This window comes from Balaenoptera ricei, chromosome 15 (assembly GCF_028023285.1).
Source record: "Balaenoptera ricei isolate mBalRic1 chromosome 15, mBalRic1.hap2, whole genome shotgun sequence".
NCBI classification, from domain to species: Eukaryota; Metazoa; Chordata; class Mammalia; order Artiodactyla; family Balaenopteridae; genus Balaenoptera; species Balaenoptera ricei.
In genome coordinates, this window is record NC_082653.1 from 73,204,264 (window position 1) to 73,227,139 (window position 22,876).

General features: G+C 48.5%; 2 protein-coding genes across 3 annotated transcripts; one reads left to right on the forward strand and one right to left on the reverse strand.

Annotated features, from left to right (window-relative positions):
* The first annotated feature begins 2,877 nt into the window (after positions 1 to 2,877).
* On the forward strand, positions 2,878 to 11,429 carry ZNF771 (zinc finger protein 771). Of its 2 annotated transcripts, none has more exons than XM_059896814.1 (3): positions 2,878 to 2,934; positions 3,585 to 3,734; positions 10,377 to 11,429. In XM_059896814.1, exons 2-3 carry the CDS (start codon positions 3,594 to 3,596, stop codon positions 11,178 to 11,180), a joined length of 945 nt encoding a protein of 314 aa, XP_059752797.1. In that variant the 5' UTR covers positions 2,878 to 2,934; positions 3,585 to 3,593; the 3' UTR covers positions 11,181 to 11,429. The 2 variants fall into 2 exon arrangements, with proteins under 2 accessions (XP_059752797.1, XP_059752796.1); XM_059896813.1 differs by lacking the exon at positions 2,878 to 2,934 and adding an exon at positions 3,159 to 3,232.
* A 2,670-nt stretch (positions 11,430 to 14,099) lies between these two features.
* On the reverse strand, positions 14,100 to 17,188 carry DCTPP1 (dCTP pyrophosphatase 1). Its single transcript, XM_059896765.1, has 3 exons — positions 17,038 to 17,188; positions 16,236 to 16,346; positions 14,100 to 14,594 (listed from the first exon to the last, which is right to left on the reverse strand). Exons 1-3 carry the CDS (start codon positions 17,133 to 17,135, stop codon positions 14,294 to 14,296), a joined length of 510 nt encoding a protein of 169 aa, XP_059752748.1. The 5' UTR covers positions 17,136 to 17,188; the 3' UTR covers positions 14,100 to 14,293.
* Positions 17,189 to 22,876: the final 5,688 nt, after the last annotated feature.

Below are 22,876 nucleotides of genomic sequence, written 5' to 3' on the forward strand. Positions count from 1 at the left end.
CTGAGCCTGCGCGTCTGGAGCCTGTGCTCCGCAACGGGAGAGGCTGCGACAGTGAGGCCCGCGCATCGCGATGAAGAGTGGCCCCCGCTCTCCGCAACTGGAGAAAGCCCTTGCACAGAAACGAAGACCCAACACAGCCAAAAGTAAATAAATAGATAAATAAATTTAAAACAAAACAAAACAAAAATAAAACCCTGCCGTATATGCGCATGTCCTCTCTATAAAACTTAACTCCTTAGATGGCATTCAAGGCCTTCCACTTGTGTGGTTTCAGACCCGTGCCTCTTAAATATTCTGTTTTTGTAACTTGGAATGCCCCCCTTCCCAACGTGTTAACCTATCCAAACACCTCAAGTGTTACTTCCTCCCAGAAGCCTTCCCTAAACCTCCAGCCTGGGTTAGAACCCCCTTCATCTGATGTGTTAAGCTCCCTTAACACATCTAGAGCTTCTTTAGGATAAAGAGACACTCAACAGCATTACCTACTGTGTGCTGGGTACTGGGCATAGAAAGATGAATAAGACAAAGTTTCTGCCCTCAGTTTCTACGCAGAAGCTAGACATTGAACAAATATTTTCAAGCGTGGTAAAGACTATGCAGGAAGCAGGCATGCAGGAGAGACTCCCACATGATTCAATGCCTCTCCAGAGAAGTGGCAATTATGTTAAGACGTAAAGAATGATTTGGAACAAGCCAAGAAAGGAGGAGGTGGGAGATGGGATGGCGGATGGCGTGTTCTATGCACCAGTCCTTGGGATTCAAGAACTCAAGTAAACTTCTAGTGAGGCTGAAGGCAAATAGTGAAATGCAGAATAGTGAGAAGTAAGATAAAGACTTCCAAATTCAACTTTCTACCTCCCAGTCCTAAAAGAGGCCTGGCACACAATAAGGCTCACTCAATACTTTGGTGAACGATGTCCTTGGAACATGATGTGCTCTTCACGAGAGCTTACAGTCCCACAAACTGCTACCTCTTTGTCCATCTGGCAAACTCCCACTCATCTCTGAAGGTCCTTTACGTTTATCTCTTTGGTGAGGCCTGCACCCAATATCCACTCCCTTCCAGGGAGTTGCCAGAACACCTATTGTTTCCTTTTCATATGTATATAATATATATATCATATACATATATATTTTAAAATCACCTTCTTTACTAGACTGTGAGATTCTCAAGAACAAGAACTAGCTCTGATTCCAGACAGATACTTGTACATGTTCCTCCTTTTGCAAGCATCTGTTCCAAAGTCCTCCCACAGTAGGAGGACCTTCCAGTAGGGACTTTCGCTGCTCCCAGCTGAGTCTCCTCACTGATTCTCTGAATTAGGGGAAGCACGCCTTGCCTTTTGCTAGAGTTCCAGCCATAATCTGGCCCTGCCTGCCTCTTCTCCAACTCCCACACTACATTTCCATTAACTCACTTGGCTCCAGCCACACAAGCCTTCTTTCTTTTCCTCAAACATGCCAAGCTTAATCTCACCTTAAAGTCTCTGTAGTTCTGTCTGGAACATTCTTCGTCTAGATTTTCAAATGGCTAACTTTTTCTCATCATTCAAGTTTCATCTCATATATTATATCCTAAGAGATGCCTTCCCTGCCCACATTAAAGAAGCTCCCAACCATAGCCACTCCCTGTTGCATCATCTGGCCCTATTTCCTTCTTACACCTATCCTTATCTGAAATTATCTTATTTACTTGTTGACATTTTTTACACCTTGAGAAGTGCCATGGTAGCTAAGATTTTTGTCTGTTTTGTTCACTACTGCATCTCCAATATCTAGAATGGTGCCAGGTACATAGTAGGGTTCAATAAATATTTGATGAGAGAATTAACACAATCAAAGTGGCTTTCGGGATCCTGAGGGTGAGTATCACACTCATTTACCCCCTTTTCCCAGCTCTGAGGAAGAGCAAAACTTTGACCAGATGTAATCCCAACATCCAAATTATGTTCTGGGCTCTGCAGACTGAGGATCAGGCTTGAGTCCTGTCTCTGCTACCTATTTCCTCATGTAACCTCATTTCTGAGAGAGAATTTGGTGCAACAGGAAGAGCATGACGTTTGGAATTGGCTACTTACCAGCTATGTGACTTTGAGCAAATTACTTAAGCTTTTAGTTCCCTCGTTTGTCAAAGGAAGGTAATATGATTGATCCCCACAGGGTTGTTGTAAAGAGACAACTAGGGATTGTAAGCACTTACTGAATGTAATTTCTCTTTCATCATTTCTGAATCTTCGTTGCCCCATTCATAAATTGGGAGAATTGGGTATCTTTTTCAAGAGAAGTGGGAAAATACAGATCTTTACATGAAATATCTCAATTTTTAAATGTTGGAAATTAAATTTTGTAAAAGACCTCTCGTGCTTCTTTTGAAGTTAACTTTTAAACTTGAGAGCCAAACAAGATACTTCTGTGGACTCTGGTCCGTGTGCTATAATTTTCCACCTAGGCTACTGGGTTGCTGGGGATGCTGTGACAACACTTACTGTGTAACTCAGGCAAGTCAGTTAGCTTCAATTAGCTCATCTGTGAATTTCAATTAGCTCATCTGTGAAATGGACCCACCTTTGTGCGGATCGAGATCAGATGTGCAAAAGGCTTAGCATAACGATGGCGCGTAAGAGGCACAAGGCACACCACGTAACAAACAGCAGCGGTTGCTTGGGTGGCTGTTGGTAAGTATGTATTCAAGAAGCAAGATATCCCAGAGACCAGGAGACAGTGAAGGCGACGCTGCGAAAGGAGAAAAGATGGGAGAAGAGGCAAAAAGAGGGAAGGGAAGAGGTGAGGAGGCAACAGGGTCCGCCCTCCAGGCGGGGCGCCAGCGAGAGGCCCAGGCAGGGGCGGGAGCGCACGTGGCCTATTTCGGGCGGAGCAGACGCGCTTGGCCGCAGCGGAGACCTCCGAGCCGGCCGCAGGAGACGAGCCTTTAAGGTAGGTCACTACCGGACTGTGAGGACGTTGAACACCGAGTAGGGCGGCCCGGGGTCTTTGGGAGTCGGGGTTGAGCGGAAGGCACTGGGTGTGGGCTCGCCACCCTCCCGGGGCAGTTTGGGCCGGACGCCTGGGTCCTCTGGCCCCTCCCCCTCGGGGGCGGGGTTAGGCATTCTGACCAATGGCCAGTCGTCACCGAGGCCCCGCCTACGCCCCGCCCCCGAGTCGCGGCGTCGCAGAGTGCCCAACCGCCCGGCGCCCTGGCCTGGGGCAGCGCGAGCGCCCGAACCTGCGGCTGGTGAGTGCTCACCCCCTCAGGGTCTCCGCCCCGATCCCGCCTCCAGCCCGTGCCCTAGAACTCCGGGCCGCGGACCCAGGCACCGGGGAGTGACTCAGCGCGGGGAGGGTGGCGACTCACTGGGGCTAGAGATTCGAAGTGTTCAGGGCCTTGAATGCCGGGATGAGTGGGGTGAACGAGAGTCTTCCGAGCTGGTCCCGGGATAGGGCTGGGGCCTAGGGCTGGGCTGGGATAGAGGGAAGAAAATCAGACACAAAGATCACAGGAGAAGCCACGGCTGCACCGCCTTGTGTGGGCCAGAGCCATGGTGGGGGGGCGGGTCCTGAGCTTCTGACTCAGCTCCCTGCCCCAGGACACCAAGATGCCCGGTGAACAGCAGACAGAGGAGGAGGAGGAGGAAGAGATGCAAGAAGAGATGGTGCTGCTGGTGAAGGGTGAGGAGGATGAGGGTGAAGAGAAGTATGAAGTGGTGAAACTCAAGATCCCCATGGACAACAAGGAGGTACGTGTCCCACACCCTGGGGTCCCTTCGTCCCTAAACCTGGTGCAGGTCCAGCCTCCCTCAGACAGAATCCAGGGATCCTGTCCCTACTTTCCCTTGACTCTCAGGGTTGGCCACCCGTCTTTCTGTCCCACAGTCCATGCTGCCATCATACAGATGTCACGCCTACTGTGCCAGGCTCTGTGCTGGGTGCTGGAGAGTAAACGCTCTCCTTGGTTCCTCGTGGAGCTTGATGTCTATCAGGGTTAGACTGATAAGGGTGTTGAAGGTTTAAAGAGAGGAGTTTTAAGGAGATCAAAATATGAGTTAGATTTACCCATTAGAGACCCTAACTGCCACTAGGTATAGTTCTACTTCCCAAAACCCTACAGGACTCCCACCCACAGCCAGAGCAGCCCTGAGTCCAGCTGGAGGACTCCTGGGCCAGATTTGTGGGCCCAGCCAGGCTCCCTCTGATTTCTTCCTGCACAGGCGCCAGTTCCCAGAAAAAGAAAGTTCTGCTGCCCCCTAGTGGGTGTGGTGGGCCCTAGGGGGAGGGGGCTGGCTGCTGTGGCCTCCTCTTCCAGTCAAAATAACTATTTAGGGAATTCCCAGGCGGTCCAGTGGTTAGGACTCCGCGCTTTCACTGCCGTGGCCCGTTTAGTTCTGTTTTCTCAGGCCTCCTTGGCCCATCCTCCTAGCTCAGCCTGCCTCTTCCGGCCCTGTGAATCCCCTGGTCTCCACCTTTGGCCTATAAGTTAAGAACTCAGACTCCAGAGTTTAGGGTGGTCTTCCAACTCTATCACTTACCAGCTGTGTGACCTTAGGCAAGTTTAACCTCTTTGTGCCTCAGTTTCCTCACTGGTAAAAGGGAAATCATAATAGCACCGACTTCTTGGGGTTGGGAGGATTAAATGAGTTAATACGTGTAAAGAGTTAGAACTGTGTTTGGCACATAATAAACACTATGTATGTATTTGCTGCTATTATTCATTCTTCTCCCTAAAGTTCAGGACCTTGGGCTAGGTCATCCTTCTGGAGATTTTTCTACTCATTTTTATCAAGGCCTTTCTGGGCTGAATCCTGAGGCTGAGAGTGAACAGGGAAACCCAGAACATGGAGGCCTAGAGAGAGAATTGAGGGCAAATAACTCAAGGCAGTGGGGAAGGCTTCATGGAAATGACTTTGACGTGGGCCTTGAAAACTTAGTGGGAATTTGGCAAATGGAGGAGGAGGAAGGGCATTCCAGGATGAGGAAACAGCAAAAGCAAATGCTCAGAGAAGATAAGGCCAGAGAAGTAGGCGGGGCCAGAGAGTAAAAGGTGTTGAAAACCAGCTTAGGAATTTGGACATACTCTGTTAGGTTATGCAGTGCCATCAGAAGCCTCAAATCGGAGGAGAGACATGATCAGATTTTCTATTTAGAAGAATCGTTGGCTGATGTGGGGAGACCAGGTCAGGTATGGCTGGTAGCCTGCTCTAAGGTAGTGGCAGCAGGGGAGAGAAGATGGAAATAAGGGGGTTTTGGGGAACATTGATTGGACTGCATGGAGCTAAGGATGGGAAGGGTGGGTGTAGGCATGGCTAGTCATGAAAAGGCTGTAGAGCTAGACTCTAAATGGTATCATGTAGCGGTTAAAGGCATTGGCTCAAATCCTAACCACTATTTACCAGTTTTGCCTCGACAGCTTTTTCATCTGTAAAATGAGATAATGAAAGTAAGATCCTTGAAATCCAGTCTAAGTATCACGTGGGTGACTGGATTTGGAGGAGGGTGGAAATGAGAGTTACACACACACATCCCACAAAGATTTAGCACCGTGCCCACAAGATAGCTCATCAACTTGCTGTGTGGTCTCCCTGAGTCTTGGTTTCTATGAAATAGTGGTCTCCAAAGCTCCTTCTAGTGTCAACATTCTGTGACTCTTAGCTCTCACCCAGTCCCATGGCCGGTCATTGTCCAGAACAGGCCTTAATTATGCTGCACTCAGTAGCTGGAGTATTCTCTCACTGCCTATTAAAATCCAAACTATCTTTAATGAATAGAAGGGTTTTCTCAGAGGGCTCTATGTACATCCAGTCCTGTCTCTCCCTGCTTAAAATTGAACCCTTGAGTGGTATTCTGTTTCCCTCGGCTCCTGCGCCTGGCATTCAAAGGTCTTCATCGTCTGACCTCATGGCTTCATCTCTAGTCACTCAGCACCCATCCCATGCCCCAGCTTCAAACACACCTGACCCTTCTCACTTCGAAGACTTTGCCCATGTTGTCTTTCAGCCTGGAAAACCTTCTTCACCTTTCCCACCTGCTTTCCCTGGGAGTAGTGCATCTTCTAGATCAGGTTTCTTCATTTTTAACATGCGTACATATCACCTGGGGATCTTGTTAAACTGAAGATTTTGGTCCAGTAGGTATGGGGGCGACTTGAGATTCTGTATTTCTAACAAGTTTCCAGTGATGCTGCTGCTGCTGGTCTGTGGACCACACTTCCTTTAGCAATGAGCGAGAGGATAGGGACTGTATTTTATACTCTGTACTCAAAAGAAGGGAGATTCTGACAGCTAAAAAAGTCCAGGTGAGGGAGACAAACTGTGTAGGTAACCTTAAACTTGTCAGTGAGATAGAATTGCATCATTCTATGAGAGAAGAGGTGTTTTAGACAATGACAGACTTCCAGTGTAAATCCTGACCCTGCCGATGGATTAGCTGTAGGACCTTGGTAGTCACTTACTTCTGAGTCTTATATCCTTATTTTAAAATGGTGCTAATACAGCCTAACCCAAAGGGTTGTGAGAATTTAAAATAAGAACATGGGTGAAAAGCACTTACCGCACTTCCTGGCACATAGTGAGTTCTCAGTAAATGGCAGTTATTGTTATTAATTAGAAAAGTAATGGCTGAGGAAAAAACTGGAATGTTTGCTCTGGTTTAAAACAAAAACAAAAACACCTTAAGCAGGAAGACAAAATCACTAACTTTATTTTTTATTTTTATTTATTTTTTTAAATAAATTTATTTATTTATTTAATTTATTTTTTGGCTGCATTGGGTCTTTGTTGCTGCACTCAGGCTTTCTCTAGTTGTGGTGAGCGGGGCTACTCTTCGTTGCAGTGCACGGGCTTCTCATTGCGGTGGCTTCCTTGTTGCAGAGCACGGGCTCTAGGCACGCGGGCTTCAATAGTTGTGGCATGTGGGCTCAGTAGTTGTGGCTTCTGGGCTCTAGAGCGCTGGCTCAGTAGTTGTGGCGCACGGGCTTAGTTGCTCTGTGGCATGTGGGATCTTCCCGGACCAGGGCTGAAACCCGTGTCCCCTGCATTGGCAGGCAGATTCTTAACCACTGCGCCACCAGGGAAGTCCCAAAATCACTAACTTTAAATACTTGGATTATCATATTCTTATACTACATGTATCCCCCTAGTACCCTCATGTTATAGTGCAGATACCCTGTATTCTAATTTTTAAATCTAACAGCTGTAGAACTTAAAAGGCATGTAAGTCTGGTATTTGCCAAGCTTCAGTCACATGTATACTGCTCACCTGTTTGCTCATTTATTTAATGCTCTTCTTCAGATAGATTCACATTGCTTTGTTAAATAAATTTACCTTCATCTGAGCAATAATACTGATGAAATTGTGGGTTTCATGTGATCTGTTGTTTTTCTAATATCCATGAAAATACATAATGATCATAGTAAGATAAGAGTTAGCCTACCTAACACTTAGAATCCTCTTGCATTCTGTGATGTGCATACCTCAAGTCGGGAAATATTGATCTCACGTAGCCTACCTTGCCTTCCTTGGTTCACTGAGGCAGGGGAAGGGAGGGACTTGCCTGGGGTCTTAATGAGCTAGACTCAGCCCCTCTTACCAAGATTCTTCCTAGGGCACCCAAGGCCCCTCCTCCTGGAGCTGGAGATACCAAGGGTACTTGTGTGAAGAATTTCTTTTTCACAAGATAGTGAATACAGCATAAGGAAGTCCTCAGGCTGGTCAAAGTCACCTTAAAGAAGGGTGCCAAAGAAAAACAGGCCAGAAAAATATAATGAGAAAAATTCTCTCCGCGATGGCTGACGTGATGAAATAAACCCAATAGATGTCAAAACCAGGGCAAGACTGGAAAGTGTGACCTTGAATTCAGACTGTGCCGAATTTGCTGTGGGGAGTTTCTCGATTTAAAGTATCAAGTTGTATTTTAACCTTGAATCCCTCTTGGAGAGTGCCAGGCACTTGGAGTCCAGCCGCTGTCACATCTTCGTGCTTTGTGTGCAGGGAAGCAGTGTTAGCCTACTGGTTAAGGGTTAGAACTCTAAGGTCAGTCCTGACTCCCACTGGCTATGTGAATTTAATCTCTCTGAGCTCAGTTTTCTCAAAAGATAACGCCTGACTCAAGGGGGAGTGACAGGAAGATTTAATACAATAATGTACATAACATAGCACTGTCACATCTTTACGCTGTAATGTTGTTATCACTATTATCATTATCGTGATAATAGTATTTAATATTATCGTAATAATAGTATTTAAACCAGAGTTCCCTTGGCTGGTGACCAGTTTCCCAAACTGCCTTGTTTTCAAATTTCTGAGGTGGTTACCAAAAAGCTACTGTCTTTTTAACAAAGAATCTTGAAGGCCCTGAAGGTGCCCTCCTTACAACTTCAGAAAGAAGAGGCCTCGCTACTCCCTAGTTGTCACTTACCCTCTCTTAACCTGTTTCCTTATCTATAAAAGAAGAATAGTGATAATCACTTGGTGGAGATGGAATATGGGGAGAAAGAAGCTAACACTGTCTTATCCTTAATATGTGCCTGGTTTTTCATTTGGTCATGAATTAATATCCTATTTGCTTAGTCCATAGTAGAGATTCAACACCACTTTTGCTAGGATGAGCCTTCTCTTTTCTAAGAAGGAAGCAATGTTTCCTCAGTATTCCTCTTTACTGTTAGTACAAACTGTTTTCCCTTCATCTGCTTTTTTTTTTTTTTAATCTGCTTCTTATAAAGCATTTCTTTTTCTGATTTTATCTCCAGAGGCCCAGACCTCATGAAACTGGCTTATTTTTGAATTTTTTTCATTTCAGGCCTCAGAATAGTATTTGGGTTTCACCCTGGCTGCCTTTTTTGCAGCTTAAAAAATGATAGGTGCTTGCTCTTGAAAGTTTATTAGAGAGCCTGGACTTGATGGTGGCCTGGCTTCTAAGACACTGTGCTCTCCTGGGTCTCTTGCCTCACCGGCTGCCTCTGCTCAGTCTCCTTTGCTGGCTGCTTTTCGTCTTGCCACCCCCATTTCTCTCTGCCTATTCCTTGGGCGAACTCATCCAGTCTCAATGCTTTAAAAACCACCTCCACGCTGATGCCTTCCCAATTAACATCTCCAGCCTGGGCCTCTCTCCTGAGCTCCAGATGTGTCAAGGAGAACTGCAGATAAGATCAGAAACGGATAGTAGGTACCAACTTGCTCCTCCCTCCACCCTCAGCTCTGTAGATGGCAACTCCGCCTTTGCAGCTGCTAAGCTCAAAATCCTTGGAGTCATTTTTACTCCTCTCTTTCTTTACACCTCATGTCTAATCTACTGTCAAATTTGCTGTCTCAAACTGCAGAATATATCCAGAAGCAGACCACTTCTCACCACCTTCACTTCCCACCTCTGTCACCTGGGTCCAAGCCACTGTCTTCTCTGGCTTGCAGTACAGTAGCCTCCTCACTGGGTTCCTGCCCCCTGCCCTCCTTCATTCTTTTTTGTTTTTTTAAATTAATTAATTAATTTTTTGGGGCTGCGTTGGGTCTTTGTTGCTGCGCACGGACTTTCTCTAGTTGCGGCGAGCGGGGGCTACTCTTTGTTGTGGTGCGTGGGCTTCTCATTGCGGTGGCTTCTCTTGTTGCGGAGCACGGGCTCAGTAGTTGTGGCTCACAGGCTTAATTGCTCTGCAGCATGTGGAATCTTCCCGGACCAGGGCTTGAACCCGTGTTCCCTGCATTGGCAGGCGGATTCTTAACCACTGCGCCACCAGGGAAGCCCTTGAAACCTTTTAAAATATGAGTCTAATCTGTTCCCCTCCTTGCTCAAAACCGTCTAACATCTCTATTGAGTCCTCACCTCATTCACATGCAAGGCCCTATGCTAAGATATCCCCTTCAGGACCACTCCATGGATTACTCTTCCCCTCCTGCCGTCCGCCCTAGGCACTGTTTCTGGCCATTCCTAGAACAGGAAAACTCCTGCCTCAGGGCCTTGCTTTTCCCTCTGGAACCTGCTCTCTCACCTCCTGAGGTCTTCGCTCATGTGACATCAGCGAGGCTTCTCAACCCTATTTAAACTTGCAGCACCCCCTCCAATACCAGCACTCCGTATCCATTCTTCCTGAAACTAGGAATTTTTTAAAAATTTTAATGTTGAATCCCCAGTTCCTAAAACAGAGTCTGGCACATTGTACGCGTTCAATAAATACTGGATGAATTAATAAAGAATAGCTAGAATGACACTAGGCATTGTGATATGTGCGTTTATGTTAATCTCATTTAACGCGCACAACCGTCCTGAGAGGCGCACCCCGTGCCTTTTCCTACTGTACAAACGGGGGACGGAGAGGCTGCAGCCGGCAGAGCCCCAGGTCTCTGGCTCCCGAGCCTCTCGGTCAGGGCTGACCTGTCCCCCCCTCTCCCCGCAGGTCCCGAGCGAGGCGCCAGCGCCGTCGGCGGACCCGGCGCGCCCACACGCGTGCCGGGACTGCGGCCGTGCCTTTGCGCGCCGCTCCACATTGGCCAAGCACGTCCGCATACACACGGGCGAGCGGCCCTTTGCGTGCACCGAGTGCGGCCGGCGCTTCTCGCAGAAGTCGGCGCTGACCAAACACAGCCGCACGCATACGGGCGAGCGGCCTTACGAATGCCCAGAATGCGACAAGCGCTTCTCGGCCGCCTCGAACCTGCGGCAGCACCGGCGGCGCCACACGGGCGAGAAGCCGTACGCATGCGCACAATGCGGCCGCCGTTTCGCGCAGAGCTCCAACTACGCACAGCACCTGCGCGTGCACACGGGCGAGAAGCCGTACTCGTGCCCGGACTGCGGACGCGCCTTCGGCGGCAGTTCGTGTCTGGCGCGCCACCGACGCACGCACACGGGCGAGCGGCCGTACGCATGCGCCGACTGCGGCACGCGCTTCGCTCAGAGCTCGGCGCTGGCCAAGCACCGGCGCGTGCACACGGGCGAGAAGCCGCACCGCTGCGCCGTGTGCGGCCGCGGCTTCGGCCACCGCTCCAACCTGGCGGAGCATGCGCGCACGCACACAGGCGAGCGGCCCTACCCATGTGCCGAGTGCGGCCGGCGCTTCCGCCTCAGCTCGCACTTCATCCGCCACCGTCGCGCCCATATGCGGCGCCGTCTCTATATCTGCGCGGGCTGCGGCCGGGACTTCAAGCTACCCGCCGGAGCCACTGCCACTGAGCGCTGCCCAGATTGTGAGGGCAGTTGAATCGCCATTCTTATCTCCGCGGGGTGCGAGCTGGGGAGGGGCACGCTAGTATCCCGACCTGGGGCTACGTTAACCCGGACAACTCCCCGCCCCGCCACCTGCGTCTCAGATAGGGTGAGACGGCGGGCCTGGCTGCCCTGGAACTGGGAGACAGGGAGGATCCCCTACCGGGGTCCCTGGAAACGCGCCCACCTCCCCCTCATTACATCCCCTCGGCCCGTGTGAATAAAGTATTATACTCTCACCCCACCCGTGCCTGTGAATGAGGTGGGTGGGGTGTGAATTAGGAGGAAAGTTGGGGGTCTCCCCAGGCTTAGCTGATTTAGGTGAATTGTCATGGAGTCAAGTGGGGCTATAAGCCCAAAAGTGTTACAGGAACTGGTTTTGTGTGTGTGTGGAGTCATTCCACGCTTGGTCCTTGGTTATGTCTTCATGACCTCAGACCTAGAAGGGTCCATAAATTTAGCGCATTCGTGATTAACAGGCACTGCATTCTGCAGAGCTTTGAGTGAGCCGGCATGAACCTCATGGAACTCGGTCTAGTAAAGAGAAGCAATAGTGGAAACTTTAGCACTAGGTTAAAGAACTTCAGTGCTACATTATTATCAGCTCATTTTCATCCTCAAAGCATCCCAAAGTGAGGTAACTCTTTTACCTCCATTTCTGCAGATGAGTAAATAGGTACTGACAGCCAGTGAATGGCACAGTGGGGACAAGTACACAGGCAAGTGCAGTCCCTTGTCATTGGAACTCTGATGGGGGCGTTGCTGGATAGGAGAGGTCTTCAGTGCAATCTTGGAGTTTAGAGAGGCTCTTCTCAGAGGTGGCATTTAAGCTGGTCTTAAGGTCAAGAGAGTTGGGGTTGGGGACGTATGGAGAGAACCCCTGAACCTGCATGCCAGACTTGTTAGAGCTTGCAGATGTCCTCTGGGGTGGAAGGCAGGGACAACAAGCAAGGACGTTGGCAGGAGACAGACCACTAAGGACCCTGGAAGCCAGGTTAAAGGTTCCAAGGCCACAAAGAAGCCTTGAGGGATTAGAGGGGAGGGAGGGATATGGCATATTATTGAGCTAGAATTAATAGGAGGTAAAGTGGACGTGGAGAAAGGAGAGATGGGGCTGATTTCATTTCTTAGCTTGGGTGACTGCAGGCAGTGTCATTGAGATGGGGACACGGGATGAGGAGCAGGACCAGAGTTGAAGTGGCAGCAATTGTTACACCCCAATCTGGACACATTGAGTGTGAAGTAAATGTGGACGGGTCAGGGAGGTGATTGGAAGTAACACCTTGGGGATATCAGGTCTAGAGGGCATGGCACCACATCCAGAAGAGGGTAGTAGAGAACTTGAGTCTGTGACAGAATAGCCAGAGGTAGAAAAGCAGAAGTGTCTTGTCTGGGAAATCTAGAGGAAAGTGTTTTATGGAGGAAACTTAGCTCAGTCAGATGCTGCTGTGGTGTCCACTGTGTATGAATTCGGGGAAAGTGATGAGAACAGTTTCAGTGGAGGGGTGGGGGGTGAAAGCCAGCGTTGAGTGGGTTAGGGTAGAAATGAGAGAATGAAGAAGCAGAGTGGATCGGTGTAGATCCATTTCAAGAGGTTTGGCTGTGAAAAGCATGAGGGAAGTAGCTGGAGTTTTGCTGGTTTTGTCTTGTCAATAGGAAAGAGACTCAAGTATGCTTTATGTGCTAATGGGAAGGGCTAATGGAAAGGAAAAGACTTTGATTATATGGAGGAGAGAGGAGATAATTGATCAAGGAGACAGGATGAAATAAGAGATCAATAAGATAAGGCTCCTGCTATCACTGGTGGGCAGACGAAAGGAGGGTTTGGGAAGATAAAGCTAAAGCAGTTCCAATCTGATGGATTCTCTTTTACCTAGGAAGTAAGAGAGGTCACTGGTTAAGAGGAAGTGAGGTCATTAATAAGAATGAGGCCAGTAAAGGGAAATGCTTTATTGTACTGATGTGGAATCAGGTTTCACCCTGTGAAGGAGGCAGGCTGCTAGTTCCCTGGGTAGCTCTGAAAGGAAAGTGATGTGCCTGGGGTCACACAACGGGTGAATCATACATACCCAACACTATCTTTAGGTGTAGAAGTGGAACAAGCAAATTGGCCTTGGGAGAGAAGGAGGGGGCTAAGGGGTCCAAGCCCCAAAAGAGAGGAAGTCCTGTTCTGCTTCATATCAGACAGACCTGACCCTGATTTGTGCTGGGGGCCAAGGGAGAGGGGCAGAGGGCTCTCACAGGGCTGGGGTCCTGATGGACAAGGCCCACGCCTGCCTTAACTGCTGAAATTTCTTGCTCTGGGCCCCTGAAAGTTTTGAGTTGAAAAAGCAAACAGATAATGACAACTGCAAACTTACACTGTCCTAAGCACTCTACTTAGAATAACTTACTTAAACCTTACAACCCTATTAAGTAGATAACATTATTTTCATTTCATTTTATTTTATTTATTTATTTATTTTTGGCTGCACGGCATGTGGGATCTTAGTTCCCCGACCAGGGATGGAACCCATGCCCCCTGCAGTGGAAGCGCAGAGTCTTAACCACTGGACCGCCAGGGAAGTCCCTTATTTTCATTTTAGATGAGGAGATGGAGGCACAGAAAGATGACAATATAATCCAGAACATCATCCAGAATCAAAGATGGCGTTTGAACCCAGACAGCCTGGCTCCAGAATCTGGGCTCCTATCCAACACTACATAAAGCCTCCAGTCTTGTTTAGAGAAGGGGAAGGGACTTACTTGCATGAGGTCAGACAGAGAACTTACTAGAAATCAGATCTCTCTGCTCTGCAGGTGGGAGGTATAATAGAGAAACATGGGCTTTGGGCTCACAGGTATCCCTGGTACCCCTCTCCAGCATGTGCTGAGACAGAGAGCCTCCCCAGCTGCCCCAGGAAGAATCCAGAAGTTGCTAACCAAAACTTTTATTGAGAGAGAAAAAACCAGGAGGCTATCTACTGGAGGTTCTTGGGCCTCAGACCTCAAGAAGGGTAGCCCCCAGGCCCATGATCTGTTAGGAAAGGACTAGAATGAGGTAGCATGGCTGGAGCATCCTCTGCTCCTCAGATGCCGTACTGAGTTGCAGGTTCTGTGCCCATGTTTCTAGGTTGAGGCCTGACCTGTGGACTCACAGGCAAGGTCTGCAGGTCCCACAGCCTGGTTTTCAGAGGTGGCCCCGTGGGGCAAGTCTGTGTACTTGCGGGCAGAGCCGCGGGACAGATGCGCTGGGTAGCGTCGCCGGTTGGTGTCCATCTTGGAGAGCACTGCTCGGGGCAGATCTACACGGCAGCGGGCTGCCAATGCTACCAGGTAGATGAGGACGTCACTGAGCTCCTCTTGAAGGGCTGCTCGTTCCCTGGGAGGCCAGGCTTGGGGCCCAGGCTCCTCATCCGGCTTCCACTGACTGAGGACAGGACACAAAGACAGGCACACACACATAGATGCTAGCTAGGACAATGGGTTCCACCTGTCTTAGGGGCACACCCCAGACCTTGCAGCAATGAACTCCCACCTCCTAGGAAGTTCCTCCAAAGACAAGTCAACCCAGCTGGGCCCTGGAATCTTCATGGTGGGGAAGAAACCCCATCAGGTGATTCACCCAGACCTCTGTGTCCCTACCTGAGCCAAGGAGTAGCCAAAAGGACATTTCACTTATCGAGACACAATTCTACTCCTCCCCTGCCGGCCTTAGCCACTGCCACCCCAGACTAAACCTTAGACCTGGACCACTGCAGAAGCCTCTAACTCATCTTCTACTCTTACCCTGCACCATCTTTTAAAAGCACAAATTACATTTTGTCCCTCCCCTGCTTAAAACTGCCCCAAGTGTGCTTGGAATAACATCCAAACTCCTACCATGCCCTCCAGGTCCTGCATGAACTGACTCCTGCTTCTTCCAGTGTCATTATCCACCATGCTCCCTCTCACTCCCCACCTAAAGCCACTCTGGCCTTTTCTGCCTTGCAAACAGGCCAAACTGTCACAGGACCTTTGCACTTACTGCTCCCTCTGCCTTGAATGCTCTTCCCCCCATCCCTCCCATGGCTGGCTGTTACTGAGGTCTCAGCTCAGATGTCACCTCCTCAGAAAAGCCTTCTCCCTCTGTTACCTTCTTTCTCATCACCTTGTGTTACTTTCCTCATAGAACTTGTGACAATTCCACATCTTTTAAAATTAGTTCACTTATTTATTGTCAGTCTCCTTGCACTGTGATGGTAGGAACTGTGTCTATCTTGTTCAAGGCCATATCTTGATTCTAGAGGACATGGCACACAGATGGTGGTCATAAATCTGTAATGAACGAATGGCTTGCCCTCACACACATCAGTGCCCTCATTTGTCCATCCCACAGTGACTGCCCTGACTTAGGTCTCACCACCTTTTGCCTCATCTACACCAGCTTCCTCACTGGTCTCCCCTGACCCAGTTCTCTTGGGGATCCAATCCACCCTGCAGACACAGTGACCTTTCTACCATTCAAATCTGGTCTGTCCAAACTCCATTACTTCCCAGCCCTGATTCTATCATTCTGTGTTCCTATCCTACCCCTGTCCTCCACAGCCACAGTATATTGAGTGCCTATTGTATCCCAGCCACTTGGGACACACCAGAGACCAAAACAGACAAAATCCTTGCTCTTCCTCAAGAAGCTTACACTGAAGGAATCTTATATTCTCCCTGAATTTAACTTGCCCTTTCCCACCTCACTACCTTTGCAAATGTAAACTCCCCCTGTCTGGAATGCCATAGGCAGGTCTTCTATAGAATACCTGCCTTTCCACCCCAGAGGCAGAGGTAAAGGACAGTTGCCACTGTCCCCTCTTAGACCTGGACCTGCCTTGCTGTTTTCACACCTTTCTCTCCCAGGAGACTGGGCACCCCTAGAGGGCAGGGACCCATAAGTCATCTTTGTATGCCCAGCAACCATGTACAGAGCTTGGTAGTGAGGAGGGGAAATTGGATCCAGGAATATCTAATGGTCAAATAAATCCTCCCCTCCCCTCCCCAACACACAGACTCTTCCAGAAGCCTGTCATCTACTCACAAGAGCTCTGCCAGCTCCCCTACTTCCCCCACCAAGGCCAGGAGGAGGTTCCGAGGTTGGTGGAACTGGTCCCAGTCTCGTTCAGCAGCAAACTCAGCATGGAGGCGGCGGCTGGAATAGGAGAAAGGGGTGGAAGTCCAGGTCCCAAGGTTAGGGGATGGGGGAGGAGATGCAGGGCCCTGGCAGGTACCTCAGTGATATGTAATGGGGGCATGGATATCAGGGGGGATTCTGCAACTAATTCCTTGGGTGGCCTAAGCAAGTCGTTTCCTCTTTAGGGGACTTGGTTTCCTCATCTATAAAATGGGTGGGACCTTACACAGACCCTAAATTATCGAAATCTAATAATACTTTCTTTTTCATTTTTCCACCTCCTGCTGCTGCTTCTGCAGTTTTCCTCCATCTGGAATAGCCCTATCTCTGTATATCTAAATCCTATTGATTTTACAGAATACAGCTCCAGGACACTTCCCCTAAGAAGCCCTCCTTGATTTCCTCCAGCAAGAAATGTCTCCCACCTCTCAACACTACATTTATCCCCCGTCCTACCTCCCGCTCCTGGAGGGCAGAGACAAGGCAGAAGCAGCATCGTACTCCGGTATGTCCCCTGCCTCAGGTGTGCATTGTTAAGCCCATTTTACAGAGGAGGAGGTTAGAAGGCTCGCCTGCGGGGGTCAGCCAGCAGAGCTAGGACCTGAGCACAGCTGCCAGCCTTCTTCCCGACCACGTGGAGGGACCCTCCCCAAATGGAGGGAGAAAGGGGGGCGATCTCCCCAGCCCAGCCTGGGCAAGGACGGCTTACATGTCCTCGAGCGTTGGTTCCGAGCTGAAGCTGAAGGGGGTGGCAGCAGCAGTGCCCTCTCCTCCTGCATCCCCACGCGTCTCCCCACGCGCCGACATACCGCCCACCGCGCCGCAGCCCTGACTTGCTGAAGAACCTGGAGCCAAGCTCGGAGCCCCCGCCTCCAGAGCGCCTGACCAATCACAGGCGTTCATGATTGCTTCACGGGGGCGGAGCCGAAAGAAGGACCAATTTCTAACGTGGAGTTTGCTACAGCCCGCCCCTTACCCGGACGGGACCAACCTAAGAGGACTTCATGCTTGCGTTCCTTGGCCCCGGCCCCCGAATTCTTCAGTCTTGACCAAGCATCTTAAAGGTATAGGTACCGGATTCGACCAAGGGAAGAGACAAAAGGCAGACAGTGGAGAACGCAGGCGCATCACTTCTCTTTTGGGCGCCAGATGGCGCCAAAGCAAAATGATGGCGGGGAACCCCGTGGAGAACCCCAGCAATGAAGGGTTTAAACGAGAAAGGGGAATTTATTAAAAGGATACAGGAATGTCTCCAGGATACAGCTGAGCCTGAGGAATGAACTAGAAGTAGGGTAGCTGTTTCAAGCATTTTACATATTTATTTATTTTTTGGAGACCCTGCTAAATCTATAGCAAAAAATCAAAAAAATCTATATTTTTTAATTTTTATTTATTTTTTTTATACAGCAAGTTCTTATTACTTATTTTTTACATATTAGTGTATATGCGTCAATTCCAATCTCCCAATTCATACCCCACCCCCGCGCCGCTTTCCCCCCTTGGTGTCCATACGTTTGTTCTCTACATCTGTGTCTCTATTTCTGCCTTGCAAACCAGTTCGTCTGTACCATTTTTCTAGATTGCACATATATGCATTAACATACGATATTTGTTTTTCTCTTTCTGACTTACTTCGCTCTGTATGACAGTCTCTAGGTCCATCCAGGTCTCTACAAATGACCCAATTTCGTTCCTTTTTATGGCTGAGTAATATTCCATTGTGTATATGTACCACATCTTCCTTATCCATTTGTCTTGTCAATGGGCATTTAGGTTGCTTAAGCATTTTACATATTTAATCCTCACAGCAACTCATTCAATCCTCAAGTCAACCCTCTGAGGTAGGTAATACTATAATAATCATCCGCATTTTAGAGATACGGAAACTGAGAGATTGAGTAGTTTAACTCAACACCTAGTAAAATGGTAGCCAGGTTTCAAATTCAGGCAGTTTGGCTTCAGAGTCTGTGTTAACCCCTACGTCATATCGTCTCAAATGGTGATAAGTATGATGAAAAAAGAATCTGGGACTGGTAGGTAGCAAGACAGAAAGGACCTGGATCCTTGATAACATTGCTGAACCACTTACTTTTACAAGTTACAGAGATGCCCTGATTTAGGACTCTGGTTATATAAGATAATAAATCCCTTTATAGGGGGACTTCCCTGGTGGTCCAGTGGTTAAGACTCCATGCTCCCAGTGCAGGGGACCCGGCTTCAATCCCTGGTCAGGGAACTAGATCCCGCATGCTGCAACTGAAGATCCTGCACGCCACAACTAAGACCCGGCACAACCAAATAAATAAATAAATAAAATATTTTTTTTTAATTGCTTTATTGGTCAAGCCACTTTTAGGGTTTTTTGTTGTTTGTTTTGGGTTTTTTTGTTGTTGTTACCCGTCTTTGAGAAAGTGATATTTAAGCTGAGTAAAAGTCAAGGGGAAAAATCAAGAGTACTAGGTAGAGAGAACACCAGTGCTTAAAGCAGGAAAGGCTTGGCATGTTCTAAAGGCAAAAAAAATTCCAGCGTGGCAGGAATGCAGTGAGCAAGGGGGAGAATGGTGGGATATGGTGTTGGAGAAGTAAAAAGAGGCTAGATCAGATCAATCAACCATGGATTTTATTTCATATTTTATTTTATTTTGGATTTTAACTATTACGGGACCCCTTTGGAGGATTTTAGGCAGGGGAGCCGTATGATCATGTGTTGTATTTCTGAGCCCTCTGACTGCTGTGTTAAGAATGAACTGAAGGGGGGACTTCCCTGGTGGCGTAGTGGATAAGACTCCACGCTCCCAATGCAGGGGGCCCGGGTTCCATCCCACGTGCTGCAACTAAGGAACCCGCCTGCCACAACTAAGACCCGGTGCAACCAAATAAATAAATAAATATTTTTTAAAAAAAGAGTAGCATTCTATGTAATTTGACCTTATATTTAAAAAAAGAAAAAAGAATGAACTGAAGAGGGCAAGAGTAGAAGCAGAGAGATGAGTTACTGCAGTTTTCCAGCAACAGATGTTGGTGCCTTGGGCTGCTAATAGCCGGTGAAGATGAAGAGAGGTGGATGCATATTTTGGAGAGAGATCTATAGGCTTTGGTGGTTTTGAACTAGTGAGATGGGAGAAAGGGTAGAATCAAGCATGGCTTACAGGTTTTGAGTGTTGAGCAACTTGGTGGATGGATGGTGACTTATACTGGGATGTGGAAGATGAGGTTCAGGATTGAACACACGAGGCATCAGAAGAGTGTTTTAGGACAAAGCAAGTTGAAGGTGCATATCGAATTGGCAGGTGGATTTATGAGCCTAAGGTTTAGAGGAGAGATCAGGGCTAGAGATTCAGATTTGGTAGTCTCAGTCATTTAAACAGTACCTAAAGTCAGGGAATTGGAGAAGAATAACTAGTACAAGAATCTAGGTAGACGAGACCAAGATTTGGGGTACTCCAACATTTGGCAGTTGAGCAGAAGAGAAAGGTGAGGTAGGAGAAAAATTGACAGAGTGTGAAGTTACGGAGCCTAAGAGAGGAAAGTGTTCCAGAACGAGTGGACATCTGATGCGGCTGAGCTGCTGGGTAAAATGAGAGCACAGAATTTGCTAGATTAGGCAACATGGAAATTGGATATAGGGTGTGGGAGATAAGAGGGAGTCCTGGGTAACTCCTTGGTTTCTGGCTTGAGTAAATGGATGGATAGTTTTGTCATTTGCTGAAATGAGGACACAGAAGACCTGGGAGCTGGGGTAGGAGGGAAGATAACGAATTTTAGTTTGGAACACGTTGAGTCCGAGATGACTCTAGAACATCCAGATGATGTCCAGCAGGCAGGTGGACAGACAGGTCTGAAGTTCCGAGCATTGAACTGCCTTATGGATCTGGGTACTGAAAGTTTCAGGAGCCAAGTACCACCCCTAGCACCTTCCCTGGTGTTTGCTAAGCTTCTCCAGACCAGAACCCAAACTCTTACTGGAATATAAAACACCACTTGGAGAGCAGTTTTCTCAGGAGTCCTCTGCATCTCAGATTTTTGAAGAGTCAGGTTTCCAGGACTTCTAGAGTTCCCAGGTCAGATGGTCCTTTGAGACTGACCTGAAGGAGGAAGCGCTCTCTCTGAGACTGCCTCTGCCCATCTCCCCTAGGAGATTCCCTGGCTGAGCTGTAAAGCTCTTGCAAAGCATCCTGCAGGGATATCCAAGTTCTTTGCTCCAACGGCATCATCCTCTAAAGACCAACCAAACTCAGCATCAGCATGGCACAGAGTTGGGGGTGGGGGCGGGGGAGACCCTCACGAGGGAGAAGGAACAGTCATGAACATATGATTGGCCCCATCATCTAGACTTCTCATCCCAGGCTCTTCCTGAACCTTCACCCCACATCCTGTTAGTTTTCTCCATTCTCCTCAGTCATATCTAGGCAACAAGACTTCTCTGCTTTAGTCAGGGCCTCAGTGTACTTGGTCTTGCTTTTTGGTCCACATTTGTGATTAGCCCTTTAGAAGCCTAACCAACCCCCAGAGACTAGGTGCCCTAGTCTTTTCAAACCAGAGGTGTTTCCCCAGTGCAGGCTAATAAATGTTTAATGACAGGGTGGACGGGCTGGAACAGGCAAATGTGTAAATGCACACATATGCCCTTCTGGTACTCAAGAGTTTGGCCACCTTCCCCACTACAGCCAAACAGATGCAACTGGTTCCAGTAAGGCTCTTTGGGAAACCCTGGAGTAGAAGTGTCAACAGCAGCTGGAGAACAAAATAACAGAAGCCCATAAGCTGGGTAAATGGTATTAGGGTGGGGGAACCTGGGCCAGTTGGAGGTCCCAGAGACAACAGAATGTGATGGGAAACTAGGAGTCAGGTGATTGGGAACCTATCTACCAATGCTCTTGGGAAGATTGTTTCTCTTCTCTGAGCCTCAATTTCTCTATATAATGGGGGTCTGTCCTAGGTGACCTCCAAGGACCCTCCACATGTGTGCTAGGAGGACCAGGACAATATGTATTTTGTTCATGGCTGGATCCCGAGAATCTGCTGCAGTGCTGTTCTTATTCGAGGTAGATCCATAGGCCTTGTTGGTTTTGAACTGAGGGACAGGAGAAAGGGTGCTGCTATAATTAAAAATATTTCTTCTTAAATTTTTCAGGAGGAGTCATGACAGAGGCTTTTAGGAACCTCTAGCCTAGCTCAGTCAGGCCAGGGAGTCCCCAGCACCCTTAGAAGTCCTTCCCCAACCTACTTATCCAGCTGTATCCCACTACACACATGCTGAGCAGGTGTTCCCCACTCTCCCTGCCTTTGCTCACATGGTTCCCTCCATCTGCAATGCCCATCCCCCTTCTCTGCATAGCCAAATCCAAATTCCACCCATCCTGTAGAGCCTTGCTTCAAAGCCACCTCCTCTGGGAAGCCTTCCTAAACTTCCTCCAAAAGGACATAATTTGGTTTTATTTTATTTTATTATTTATTTATTTTTGGCCATGTTAGTTCCCGACCAGGGATTGACCCCGCGCCCTCGTCAGTGAAAGCACGGAGTCCTAACCACTGGACCGCCAGGGAATTCCCAGGACATAATTTGGTTTTATAAAGCACTTCATCCACTCTCATTCTCGTGGCACTTACCACTTCTTGCCTTAATTTGGGGCCGATTGGTGTTCCTGTTCTAGATCTCCCCCTAGACCGGGTCTCCTGGAGAACAAAAGCAGTGTCCGGCTTTTGTTTCCCTGGGACCTGGTATTTGAGTCGATCTAATAAATATTTAGAGGAGCAGGTCTCATGGGATCCTCTCCATGACTTGCCTGCCATAGGTGGGTATGGCTGCACCTATTTTACAGATGAGGAAACTGAGACCCAGAGAGGTCAGGAGACTTGTCTGAGATCACCCAGAAAGGCGAAGGCTGAAGCTCACCAGCACTCCCCAGTGCTCTTCAGCAACTGAAAGACGTCTCCCCACAAAGGAGTAAAGGAGGCAGCTCACATGTGCTTGAGTATCTGCTGAGGTCACCTTGCCACTGCCTTTCCTTCTGCCCTTCTGTCCTTTCTTTTCATCTTCCTCTCTCTCTTTCTCTACCTTCAATTTCCTCTCCTTTCTCTTTTCTTCCTTTGGCTCCCTTTTCCTTTTCTTCCTCTTTCTTTTCCTCCATCACCTTTCTTACCTCTGTTTATACCTGTGATTCTGTTCTGATTTCCACCCGAGGCCTGTCACCTCCACTACCTGCTACCTCCGTTTTGCTGCCCAGCCCCTCCCCAAGGAATAGTTGGATGCCTACCTTGCTTCCAACCCCTAACCCTTTCTAGGTTAACTAAGAGGACCCAGGCCAGGGAAGCATCATTTTCCTGCCCTTTTCTACTGCCCACCCCAAGCAAGAAAATAAACCAGTTAGAGAGCTGTGTAAACTGATAAGCAGAACCAAGGCCCAAATTTCTTCTCCAAAGCCTTGTCTTAAGAGATTGGTGGTACCAACTTCCACCACTAGGAGACACCAAGAGCAAGGAAAGTGTGAAAACAGAGGGTGCTGGGGTCCCCAGTGTATACCTCACTCAATCATTGATTCAGTATA

Coding starts and splice junctions, on each gene's coding strand:
- ZNF771 (XM_059896814.1), top strand. CDS start 3,594: ATGCCCGGTGAACAGCAGACAGAGGAGGAGGAGGAGGAAGAGATGCAA. Junction 3,735..10,376: donor TCCCCATGGACAACAAGGAG/GTACGTGTCCCA, acceptor CTCTCCCCGCAG/GTCCCGAGCGAGGCGCCAGC.
- DCTPP1 (XM_059896765.1), bottom strand. CDS start 17,135: ATGTCGGCGCGTGGGGAGACGCGTGGGGATGCAGGAGGAGAGGGCACT. Junction 16,347..17,037: donor GAACCAACGCTCGAGGACAT/GTAAGCCGTCCT, acceptor CTCCTATTCCAG/CCGCCGCCTCCATGCTGAGT. Junction 14,595..16,235: donor GGGGAGCTGGCAGAGCTCTT/GTGAGTAGATGA, acceptor TCCTGTCCTCAG/TCAGTGGAAGCCGGATGAGG.